A 13,917-nucleotide genomic window follows, 5' to 3' on the forward strand; every position below is an offset into this window, starting at 1 on the left:
CATGGTCTATTGTCTGTGTACGTATACTGACGAGTCAGTCTGTGAAGGAGTAACAACATTAGAGGAAAAAAATAGCTACGCGGAACAGCAATAAAAAAAACTAAAAATTTGCCGTTTCTGTGCCCCTACAAGCAGAAGCAGTGCCGGTGAGTGGTTGGTGACCTCCCCAAACTGGGACGCTCACTACAGACGGCCGTTGACGCGTGAAATCATACCAAACAATCTAAGACACCGCCTGCTTCGTCGCGCACGATCACTATGATCGTTCAAAGGTGAACGGGAAAGAACGAAATCTTCAATTTATTACCGATCATCGTTCCACCTTCGACAGACACTTACGGTTTTGTAATTGCAGAGAACACTTGAACCACCCATCCAGAAATTCAGCAATGAAGGTCAATTAAGCTTAATCGTAGGATAAAGCTAACGTTGTTTTTTTCTTTTTCTTTCTCACAGTGTCTGTGATCTTATAACATGCAACATGTGAGGATCTGAGCCGAGTGACAACGATATAATCCATCTAATCGCGTATGCTGACGAGTGGTGAATGTGTGATCTAAGCAAGAAGGAAATTTAATTGTGAGTGAATTGCCAGAAAAGAGAAATTTAATTAGTGTGAGAAGGCAGGAGGGAGTGAAAAACAGAATTGAAGAGCGCTCCGCGGTGTAGGTGAAGAAGATGATGTGGAATCCGAACTACGGTTACATGAGCCCAACGCGGCAATTCAGTGCATCGAAGACGACTTCGTTGCTAATTGCAGTGCTCTTTTTCCTGGGATCTATCAATAAGGTAGGTGTTACATTTCGAAAATTGTTTGTTTACACGTGCAAGATGAGAAAAGATGTTATAGGCTTCAATCATATGAAATTATGAAACATTTTCAGTCATTACTTTTCAGGCACAATGATAATGTTTTCAGTAAATTGATTGTAATACCCCGTTCACACTACAGCATATGTTACGATGATATAGGCTATCTTGACATCAGAATCCACACATCAAATTTTTAATGGAAATAATAGTCATGACGTTTGATATTCAGATACTCTATATAAGGTATATAACCCTATCAAGATAAGAGGGGTATTTACAAAGCGCATCGTAATCGTATACACCTTCCTAAATACGTAAACTTCCATTGAACTTCAATGGACCCTGGGCTTTTTACGACAGTGTATGTGCTTACGATGCGCATAGTGAAAACCCCTTAATATTACTTCCACGAGGAATAGTACCAGCTTCCGAATGACAGGGGTGTAGCAAGTTAATGAACCAATTGAGATTATATTAATCATAAAAGACATCAAAATATACCAATGATTGCTAGATTACTTAGGTAGCATCTATTGAGTACGTCACGCGCAATTCTGGAAAAAAAAAAAATCATCCTTCTCCTTTTCATCACGTTTTCCTATACCTTATGCATTATTGCTAGTTGCAGATTTCCAGCCCATACCGACTTTCTCCATTAAGAACGTTACGCATTTAACGGATCGCCCCTTAGAGATACTCTCTAAGTATACGTACGGTAAATTTTGTAACCAGTTGGTTACAATCCGTGGATTTTCGTTTGTATGAGTTGTTGTGGTTTGGAAAATTCACGTTTTGTTAAACTTAAAACAGTAGACACACACAAGAGCGAGAGGGCTTGTGCCGCTGCAAAGAACAAAAACGTAACGTTACTGAAGGGAGGAAAATCTTGGCTTTAAAATAACAATGGATGCGCAAATTGGATGATGAATAGCTAGCCATCTTAGATTTGGAAGATTAGGCAGAAGTAACCAGGCGTTCGTGTAGACCAGTTGAGTGTGAAGTGCAGTGCATATAGAATACAACCCCCCCCCCTCCCAAACCCCTTGTGGGGTTTGGGCTGGAAAGCTTGCCTCCGTTCTTAAGGTAATTGATTTTTACTATCCTGACGGAAATTTCCCTGACTGAATTGTGATAATTCTCAGGACCTCTTATGCTTTTGTGCATCTTGTACACCTCGTACCGTAAATAAAACGGTCTTACACGGCTCGGCTCGGAAGTCAAGATGGCTTTTGAGCCTAATAGTAAATGATACTCGATCGTCCGTCAGGGACGATTCCCTTAGACCGGTGGCTTTATTTGCCAAGGAGGGTCCCGTCTCGGCTCGAACAAGGTGGCCATGCCACTGTCAGCCGATGCCGTCAACGACGGAAGACGCCTGCCAGTCAAACGAGCCAGCAACGCCTGCTGAGCCGTATGTGGCTGATGAACACCACCAGATCCGCCATTCTCCCAAAGCTGCAACACTGTCTGCAGCCCGCGCCGCAAGTTTCCGGCCACACAGTAGTGCAGGAGCAGCCGTGTGGGCCAACGCCAGCGTCGCGACGCCGTAGGAGATCCCGCTGCTGCAGTGAGTACAGTGCACATTTTAAGTCCTAGCATACACGACACATATATGTGAAAACCCACACCCACACGCAACAGAATAAGGCAATAAAAATTTTAGAAAATGTGAATATTCCTGTGTTTTCATACTTTGTCCGCGTAGCCCCTCCGAATACCCAGTAACATGCCAGCCCTGCGACACAGTTCAGGGGTCTCATGCTACTGAGCTAGCTACCCGGGAGTGTCTGGTCATGCCATAGTCACAATTTATACGTTCTCCGCACTTATATTTAAGTATTTAGAGTTTCACTGCATTTTAGAAATTTTTATAAGCGAATCCAATCTAAAGTTAAGGACACTAATGAGGGAATTCATTTTCCATACAATTTGTTTTACCACTTCGCATTTTCACGGACACACATCTGGTGATCTACTTAATGGACAAAGCTCAAAATGAATTTACATGTCTGCTGCAGAGAAGCAAGTATCTCATTAAGTTCAAAGTAGAATAATTAGGTGGTTCTGTGTGAAATTACATGACGATTGTAAAGAGGACTACAGGTTAATTTCCAATGAATATTTTAAATAAATTCCGAGAAGAATGTTAAGAGAGTTCTTATGAGAACTATAAATAAATTCCGAGAGTATTGAATTCTGAGGGAATTAGAAAGATTATTTCAAGTGAATTCTAATGAAAGTTCCAAGGGACATCCGTGAAAAATATCAAGGATTTCGAATTTTCAATTAAATTTCTAAAGCATTTATTCTGTCATTTATATATTATTGAATGGTACAGCAAAATAATCTCGTAGTTCTACGTCAATAATGCGGTCGTGCTTTGGATGCAACCCTCAACTTTTATTTCTCAGGTGCTATAAATCATGAATGTACAGTGAATCTCAAAATTGAGTGTTAATGGTATAGGTATATTTTGATGAATTTCGACTAATTGATATAGAAACGAATGATAGGTATTCATTTGTAAGAAAAAATAAATGCGCCATAGCATTAATCTTCATCCTTTCTAACAACTTCCATAAATGTTTCGTTCGCTCGATCTTTCCTTACCACGTTAATTGCGATTCGTCGGTAGACTGCCGTGGTCATCGCTTCGATGCAACTCCACAGATCCGGGGAACACATCTTGCACGTACGCCTTTCTCAAATTGATTCCTCTCTGCTCTGGTGGAATTTTACCTACCACTTGCTAACTTCCGTTGTGTTTCTTTATCACCGTAACGAACTTGTGGCCATCCAAAAACGCTTGCGGTGCGTTTCGATTATCGTTCCTGTGGCCCACCCCTTGGTGAAGATATCGATTTCTCGCATAGGAAAATTTTCCAATTGTTGCACAGCTAAGCATGCACGTTTTGTTATTTTGCGAAATTACGATGGTTGAACGTAACTTTCAGATATGTATAGTGAAGATGCTAAGGAAGATTCCCGATTAATCCACAAAGTGCCTTGATATTTAAGTTCAATGTTATCTATATGTTTGGTTTAGATTAGAAAATTGTTAAATTCTTGTTTAAATTAAACCTGATTTCGAAATACTGCGGTGCCGTGGAAGCTTGCATTTAGGCTTTATGTATGTTCTTTCTCTATTGAATTGTGAAATCGCGCTTCTTTTTCACTCTTTATAATTCATACGTAAACAAATTGTTGACGTCACGTGGATGAAATAGACAGTGTTTTTTTCGGTTGAACCAGATAACATAAATCACGATGCTTTTAGAATAAAAATAAAGCCAAATAGATCATCTCAAGAACACACATATAACGAACTGTCAAGTCAAGTATTAGCAAGCTGAACAATGCATTAGCTCCTAAGTAACATTGACAGATTTTCTTTGTAGATTTTCTCTTCCAGCTATTTTCAACACATAGTTCGATATAAGATGCTATTATCTAGCATCTAATACTGCAAATACGACTATAAACGGGTTTGTAGCCAAGTTATTAACGAAAGAGAAAATCAACGAGGAGAATCGATCAATGTTACTTAGGATCCAATGCATTGTTCAGCTTGATAGTTTTTGGAAGGGCTTGCACGGTAAATTAATCTCATATTTGAATCGCGTTCACTCAAATTAGCAAAAACCTGGTTTACTCATAGAATAAGTAAACTTTTACTCAAATATGAGTAAATCCCACTCATATATAAGTAAATGTTACTACATGAAGGACATTCAATCATATTTGATAAAAATTTACTCATTCTACGAGTGACCTGCGAGTATGAGTAAAGTCTAAACTTTGTTCACCTAATTTGGGGTACCCTACTTTTGATCCTTCTCGAATTTGGGTTGCTTAGAAATAGCGTGTGTACCGTGTCGACCCCTCCTTTAACGCAAAGATTAACATTTTGCCTACGGGATTTTTCAGTGGAGTGAAAGGATAAAAAACAATCCGCTATGTTCCTGGGGGACTGATTTGAACGAAGTAAGGTCTACAACTAAAAAGTTTCAAAATATGAAAGCTCCAGGTAATGATGGAATTTTCTATATCCTCATCAAAAAACTCCCAGAGAGTACCTTGTCTTTCTTGGTAAAATTATTTAACAGATGTTTCCATTTGGCATACTTTCCTGATAAATGGAAAAATGCAAAATTTGTTCCAATTTTGAAGCCGGATAAAAATCCAGCTGAAGCTGCTAGCTACCGCCCAACCCAATAAGTTTGCTTTCTTCAATAAGTAAACTTTTTGAAAAGATAATTTTGAATAGAATGATGCTTCACATCAATACGAACTAAATTTTTGCAGATGAGCAGTTTGGATTTCGCCATGGGCATTCAACTACTCATCAACTCTTAAGAGTAACCAATTTAATTAGTTCAAACAAATCTGAAGGCCACTCAACTGGAGTTGCTCTTCTAGACATAGAAAAAGCATTCGACAGTGTTTGGCATGAAGGTTTGATTGCTAAATTGAAAAAATTTAATTTTCCACTTTATATTATGAAATTAATTCAAAATTATTTAACTGACAGAACTCTGCAGGTAAATTATCAAAATTCCAAATCTAATCGACTACCTGTTAGAGCAGGTGTTCCTCAGGGTAGCATTCTTGGGCCTATATTGTATAACATTTTCACTTCGGACCTCCCTGATTTGCCTCAGGGTTGCCACAAATCTTTGTTCGCTGATGACACAGGCATTTCCGCTAAAGGAAGAAGTCTTCGGAAGAAGTTTTATTTGCAGCAGACTGCAGAAAAGTTTAGATATTTTCTCTTCTTATTTACAAAAATGGAAGATTTCTCCCAACGCTTCCAAAACTCAACTTATAATATTTCCACATAAGCCTAGAGCTTCCTTTTTGAAACCTAGTAGTAGTCACATAGTCACTATGAACGGAGTTCCTATTTCCTGGTCAAACCAAGTGAAATATCTTGGATTAATACTTGACCAAAAATTAACTTTTAAATATCACATCAAGCCAAATGTAACAAATATATAAAATGTTTGTATCCTCTTATAAACAGGAAATCCAAACTTTGCCTGACGAATAAACTTCTAATATTTAAACAAGTTTTTAGACCGGCCATGCTTTACGCTGTACCAATATGGTCTAGTTGCTGCACAACCAGGAAAAAAGCACTTCAAAGGATTCAGAATAAAGTTCTGAAGATGATTTTGAAGTTGCCTCCCTGGTACAGTACTACCGAAGTACATAGAATTTCGAATGTTGAGACTTTAGCACAAATGTCCAACAAAATAATTAATAATTTCCGGCAAAAATCGTTGCAATCCTCAATTGCAACGATTAATTCCCTTTATACTTAGATAAGATTTAGTTTTAGTTTTTAGTTTTAAGATATCAATTGTTATACTGACATGCAGGTTTAAAACACCTGTTTAAAATACTGAATTGCCAAGATATGAACAATGTAAAAACACTTAGATATATATAACAATTAAGGCTGGTACGTTACTGCAGTAACTGGAGCACCTAGGTTAAAATGAAATGTAATTTATTTTGAATTTGGAACAAATAAAGAGTTAAAAAAAAAACGATCCGCTATGTTTCACGAAATTCGACATTTACTTATGGCATTTTCCTATAGGAGTGAACAGCTGCAGAGTCATCCTCAACGCGAATGGTTTCACCAATACCAAAACAAAGTTATCAAATAAAGTTCATAGGCGATAATTAGGAACACGTCTCAAAATTATAAAGTTCGGTCCATAGTTATAAAGCGTTAAAAGCGTGAAATCTTCTAAAGGAGATTAGGCAAAAATGTATGGAGACTGGTCCAAGAATATACATCAATGAGTGATATCTCATTCGAAAGGTATCATTGAGACAAGAAAAAGTTGGTATGAGGTCAAAAAATTTTACCGTAGGAGAAAAAAGTTACTCAATATGTAACGTTAGGAATTGGCCATTTTTGCTCATTTTGCTATTGAATCAACTTTTCCTTTTTGCATGAGGTGTATTGTGTCATCATCCCGGCACTTCCATAGAGCGGTGGTTTTCAAATGCTCCGTGGCTCCGAGTTACAAGCTCGCTGATCTCACATACGCTTGTAGGTTAACACGAGCAGCCTTACATCACTAATCTCTTTAATTGGGTCTCTCGGGGTACTAAATAAAGAAATCTGGCCTTAGCGCCTACTAAGTCAGATTAACGCTACGTATCAACGGAATGCAACAAGTATATAAGTATGAGTAGCCAAATAATGAGTATTAAATAAAAGTATCAGAGTTGATGATTGTTAGAGAATTCTATAAACAGTTTAATAACAAGGATCCAATAGCACTGGAAACTAATAACAGGGATCAAGTGACCTCAGATTCCCGTATATGATTATCATTATCATACACCATTGTTCGATGATTTCAATAAGGGAGCATCAACCTAGGTGAAAATAAATTAACTCCATGGCCTGTATGATATAATTACACTCTTATTTGTTGATCTCGCACTTTTTTATTTTTCTGATTTGCTATAAGTATAGGTAACGTTTCGACGGAGCTCGAGTAGTGTATCCTATCTAAACCAAATTCACCCAGATTTATTGCCAACTCCATTTTGATTGCCGGAATTCGTTAACTTTATAAATATCTCAGTATTTTCTGTTACATTTGTCCAGTTTTTCATGTAATAAAATTCATAAGCGTAATGTCAACTATCTTTAAAATATTTATTTGTTCTGCAGATACTTCGTTAAGCATTCGCTTAGAATAAATTCAATTGATTTCCCGTGCAACACAGAATGTTTTGCCTACTTTGTAACTGTTCGGTACTTCGAAGATGTCTTCGTCTGTTAACTACAATTACATCCTGATGTGGCCGTTTTCATTACTGATACAGTTGCACCTAATGAGGTAGTACATCCGTTTATATTTTTGGGATGAGTGCCTCAATAAGCAAAAAATTTGTTTGAGTTGTTTGGATTTAGTGTGATGTAAAAATATTTGGCCCTTATAACGGGTGTCATTTCATGGGGAAAATGAAGGGAAGTGACGAATTCTCATGCACGCTGAAGTGATTACTGGGCAAATCAAATAGGAAATCACTTCACCGTGAGTGACAAGTTATGATTTCACTTCGTTTTCACCGTGATAAGGGCTTGTATTTTGACCATGAATTGAGTGCAATATCAGGGTTGTTAATCGATAACTCGATAACGTATTTTTGTATACGTCTGCAATGGAAAATTCGCATAGCAGGCGTTTACGAAAAGACATTATGGACTTTTTGACTGATAACCCTTGTCAATATCATTCAATCTCACACAAACCAGATTTCTGCATATATATCCAGAACAACATGTGAAAAGGGTATACAAGCTTTTTGTAAGCAAACCTTCTTATGCCCTTTTCTCGCCACCCATATGACACCAACGCCACCCATTCCCAATGATAATCCTGGTTTCCGTAGGCGACCCTCGGTTGGCGAGAAAAGGGCCTACAAAGGTTTGTTCACAAAAGCTTGTAGGCCCTTTTAACATGTGGCTCTTGATATATTGTCGTTAGAGTTGGAAACCGAATGACCCACTCGTGACAATCGATTTTACTCTCGTGCTGTACGTTTAGGATATTGTCGCGCTTATGTTAAATTCTCATTTAGTGACGGTCGAAACGCGCCGCTCATAAGCGCGATGCAACTCCGCTTATGTGTAGCTTAGATAATATTTTATGGCAGCGGCTTGAGGAGCGAATCCTGGATAAATAGCCGCCGTGTGTTAAATAAATGGGCGCAGTCGTACGGCCATAAACAGAAAGCAGATGGTATAATCCCATTTTGAGAAATTATCCTGCAACACACAATAACGTCGCATCTATAGCGCATCATTTAACGAATTGCCTTCTCTGATGTTTATGAACTGCACAATTATTAGTGCAGAACATTGGGTGAATTCATAGTTTTTCTTGCACGAATACTTTTCATTTACACCAAGTTCTGCACTAATACTTGTACATTTCACAAACGTCAGAGAAGTCTATACAGCGCACTAGATGCGACGTTATGTTTAACGTACAGAACGAGAGTAAAATCGATTGTCGCGAGTTGGCCATTTCGGTTTCCAAGTCTAGCGACAATAAATATAATGCAAGACTTAGATACTATTTCTGTTGAATTGTTAACATTTTGATTCATAGATTGTTTTTAACATCGAGGAATATCTCTGTCATGTTTACTGGGTCAGAGCTAACCGAAATGCTCATGCTGGAAATGTATAGCTTAATACCGTGGGATTCCTCGAGATTGACGAGTATTCACGGCAGCAAATACATCTAATCGCTGTATTTTTACTAATTGCCACAACGATACAAGATGCCGTATTTCGTGTGGAATCAAGAAGTGTTTGCTAATCCACCATTACAAATATGTTCCACAAAATTCCAGAGTACCAGGAGCATTTACGCGAAAACGAATGGGATGAATTATTGGATTCTCCCAACCTAATCCACTATTTCAACGCCACCCATACAAAAAAAAATGTTTGATATTTTTAGAGCTGCTTTGCAGCCAAATGGATTGGATTTCGAAAACTTGTTGGAAATGGACGATAATGAACTGTATTATTTAGTAGGATTTGACAGTTCGAAAACAATCTTGAGCAAATTCCGTTCCTTACAAACAGATGTGACACTCCAGGCACGGCTTTGGGAATATATCTTGTAAAGTTGCGTAGTGGTTAATCGAACGAAAATCTAAGTGCATTGTTTAAAATGAGCTGATGGACACTTTACGACCCCTTAACAAAACCAGAGAATGTTTATTACTGGAGTGTGTACCCAGGCATTAAGGATTTGATCATATTGACCGAGAAGGCGTGGTGAGAAAAAATCTCATGATCCTAGACGCAATACACGGAAACATGGATGTTCCACTGGAAATGCGAAAAGCATTCGTCATCTGCGATGGCACGTACGTATGTATATTAAAAAAAAACAGTAACTATTCTTTCCAGCAAAAATCGTACAGTCTCCATAGGTACGATAATCTATTGAAACCCTTTCTAAGCGTTTGATGTGATGAATACATAATTAAAGCAAATGATCCTTATGTAGCTACAACGTTGGATGCAACAATTTAAAAAAATATGTTGCTCAGTGATGAAGGAGTGCTGAATTGATTTCTTAGGCTATGTGATGTTTTTATTTTGGACAGAATATTTCGGGACGCTATGGAAGAACTGAGTTTATTCGGCTATGAAGCAGTGATGCCACATTAAAAAAGCCGGAATCAAGATCAACTGACAACGGAGCAGGCTAATCAGTCACGGTTGGTTACCATCTGTCGATGGGTGATTGAGGTAGTTATTAATATTTATAATATTATATTCAAGCGAGATTTCAAGTTCCGTCAAAGTTATTCCAATGTGGTTATGCAGCATATGTTTGAAGATTTCAGAGTGGCAGCAACCCTCATAAATGCGTTCTACCCACCTGTTGCGAACAACGCACGGCCTCCCGACTTTCTTGATATCATTAATGAAACAATCAACCTGCCCAATCGATTGTCTGAATACGTCATAAACAACCATTTGAGCAGGCAACGAGCAACTTTTTTGCTAGTGTCTGGGGATCTATCAGAATTTCACGATTTAGCAGGAATATTTGGTTGCTAAGATGCAGAATTCATTCTCGACATGCTGGATCACGAAAATACTATAGTTACATTCTTGTTGGTCGAGACCAGGTGGGTAGAGAGGCAATAGGTTATTATTATTGCTCATGCATTTCTGGCAAAAGAACCCTAGGATGTAGTGCACATATTATGACTGTAGTATGGTTTTAAGATACGCAAGATTCCAGCATAATATTAATCAGTCTGCTCAATTTTTAGATAAAGTAATTGTTGAATAAGCAATATAACAAAAATCTACCCGAGGGCTAAAAATAACGCAAATAAAGCTTTAAAAAAATGATTTTAATCAGTTTACTAACTGCAGGTGATACAACAGATTGTCTTTATTTTTTTTTCATATTATTTTAAAACTTTGATTTATTCATAATAATTTAGTTTAAATAGCATGTGTAGAGTTTGTTACACTGGCATGTGAGACATCATTATTTTTTTTTCGATATAGATGGAAAAAAACTGAAACACATCAAATTCGTTTAGAATATACTGGATAACTTTTTTCTCCCACGATAAAAAGTTTTGACCCCATACCAACTTTTTCTTGCCTTAATGAGACCTTTCAAATGAGATATATGTCATTCGTGTACATCATAGGACCAGATTTGCCCAATCTCCTTTGTAATAAGAATGATAAGTGTGATGTTGATTTATTAGGCTAGCATGTTACAAAAAGGTAAGTTTATTCAATTCATGCAATTATCAGATTTTTTTTATATGACCTCCCGAAGCGTAGATTTCACTAAACTTTTTATTTGAAAAGAGAAATAAATGTTCAAAATTTGTACCAAAAATAGGCAATTGATTTACGGATTAGAATTTTGCAGCAGATGTGGTATTAGTTTTTCATAATTATTGTGTATTATTGCTGAATGAATGAGTTATTTGCTTATTAGGCCGAAGTGAGGGGCTAGGCTGACATTACATTCCGTAACCCTAGTAATGTTTAAAATAACTACTATTTTTTTAAATAAACATGTCATTATAGCTATCGTACCGAAAGAAAATACTATTCTTGCGTGATTTTCTGCTAAAATTGCTTTCCAATTTTACAAATTTCCAATAAACTTCTTCTAATAACTTTTCGTTTTCATTCACATATATCAACGTATGTAAGGATTTCGATGGCATATCAGCTAACAGATATGATATTAGGTGGGCGCATTTTGTCCACCATATGCATTTTACGTACATTTTCCCTATTATACTCACGATATCAGTTATTAAATAACTTCTTTACAATTGAATCCAGTTATATAATGGTTATATAAATTGTTATAAGATTGCTTGTTGCTTGGAGTCCTGGATCAAATTGTCTATGACGCCTAAGGGTATGCAACTGTTCATACAAAATAGCTGAGCAGCACTGTGGATATTTTCTTCCCAAATAAATAAAAGTGTTGTTCTGATGGATGGATGTTCTGATGCATAACATCTCTGATCACGCCTTCCTTCGGAAGGGAAGTTAAGCCGTTGGTCCCCTGTTCATAAGTCGATGGGTCGATAGGTAGCGTCCAGGTGTTGGAGCTGCCTCCCTGGCGTTGGTAGCATTGGAGCTCAGCACGGAAAACAAGAAAAAAAAATAACCGTCATGATCATGGATAAATGCTGCACAGTCAACAATGCGAAGAGCGCCACAAGCGATGATTAAAAAATTTGAGAAGTGTTTAAACATTGAGATAATTTAGAGCCATAATTTTTACAAAAACCAAATATTTATTAACAGCCCTTACCACACGTAAACAAAATGATCAGTGGTCAATATTTATAAGAAAATGAGTTCCTTGTATGCAATGTCATTTGTTAATTGTTAAGTCCTGTTTCCTGAACTCATGACCATGATATCTTTCACTGTCCACAATACGTCGCGTTTGATGGTCGAAATGTAATTGATTTATTCTATTTCATATTTTTTATGCAGAATTTTGGTTGGAGACTGCTAAAAAGGGAAAGGAAGAGTATCTGAAAGTCATGACTGTAGACATGGTAACAGCATGTATCATGAATTTGTCATACGACACCTTTATTTGTCGTCATAAATACTGAATAGGTTTGAACAAGCATTGAACTGAAGGTTCGATGACGGGTGTGATTTAGCTACACAGCATACTCCCACAAGTGTGGTCTTCTAAAAGTGCATGATGGAAAAATAGCAATGACAGTGTGGTATGCACATGTCACATGATGGATAATGGTCTCAATATTTGAATGTTTTAGCTTAAGGCTACAAAGGGTAATTAAATTTGTATTCGTCTTCTTTTTGAAATATTCTTCAATCATCACATTCTCATATTATTAATACAACAATTTAACACTTGTATTTAATGATTTTAGAACGAAAACTTCCTGGGTAAAACATATTCACTGTATTTACTTACTTGTGTTCTTCGAAGTTTAGCACAATAACACACAATCGAATACACAAAATCCAAAACAACTGCTACTCAAAACTCTTGGTGAACAAAATTGAACACCAAGAAAACCACTGGTCTACAGAACCTTCATAAAACCAAAATTGTTACTTGGGGATTGACGAACATGAATTACGAAGCGAAGAGAGTTATTTTTGGATAATTTGCCACCTGAATCCCCATAGTGCAATGGGTCACGAGATGATAGTTTCTCGATGTGGGTCACACTCCTAGATAAATTTATCATCTGAATGGTTGTTTTTGGTTGCTATTAAAAAGTTGTCGAAAAACGTCCATACCATAGAATGTGCATGGCTCATCATCAATCAACCCTAATAATTCATCAGTTTCACCCTTGTGTAGGTTCCAAGAATTAGTGATTTAAGAAACAAGTCGCATTCTAAGAAAGATGACAAATCAACTTCGCTCCCAGATTTGTCACACGTTGATGTAGGAATTGACGTATCGTATATACCTACCTAGGCACTTATTGATCTTTTTTTTCACATGAACGTGCTTAGCGCGTTTGCTAAAGTGATTTCGCTTTCGTTTATGAGCAAAGTACCGTCAAGTTTACTGACGATGAGGGTACTACTTATGGGTAGTAGTGTACGGATATGGAACTGCTTATTCGGTTTGTGTACTAATATATGTGAATAAATAAACATTCCTCACTCGTCGTTCACAGCCGAATGGATAGTGACCATGAAAATTGTTGCCCATTCGGTAACACCTACAGACGGTAACGACAATGGCACTGCATCATCCCATAGTCGTGTGTAAGCATTGCTTGTCAACTGATCTGCAAATAAATCGTCTAAGCATCAATTCTAGGGTGAAAATGACTGAAATTGAATGACATTTGCTAAACGAAATTGCTTCATTTGTGCAACCCTTTCCAAAGATCATCCTAAATCGGATTACGTAAACAGGGTGAAGTTTTTGCACCTTTGACACCATTTTCTCAGCACATCTGTGATGAGATTCGATAACCAAATGCGCCCTAGGGCAATCAAAGCAGTACCCGATGGGCAGAGACGTTGCTTTGTTGACCCGG

The 13,917-nt window shown here is 37.4% G+C and overlaps 1 protein-coding gene across 1 annotated transcript in view; it reads left to right on the plus strand.

The window, feature by feature from the left end:
• The window catches only part of LOC135703627 (uncharacterized), a 67,899-nt gene that overhangs the window by 12,084 nt on the left and 41,898 nt on the right, over nt 1-13,917 (plus strand). Inside the window, exon 2 of the mRNA XM_065224905.1 lies at nt 457-789. Coding sequence (XP_065080977.1) covers nt 679-789 — 111 coding nt within the window. The 5' untranslated portion in view covers nt 457-678. The remainder of the gene's footprint in view (nt 1-456; nt 790-13,917) is intronic.

Source organism: Ochlerotatus camptorhynchus, unplaced genomic scaffold (genome assembly GCF_037179485.1).
Source record: "Ochlerotatus camptorhynchus isolate MF236.1 unplaced genomic scaffold, CSIRO-AGI_Acam_v1.1 ptg000216l, whole genome shotgun sequence".
NCBI classification, from domain to species: Eukaryota; Metazoa; Arthropoda; class Insecta; order Diptera; family Culicidae; genus Ochlerotatus; species Ochlerotatus camptorhynchus.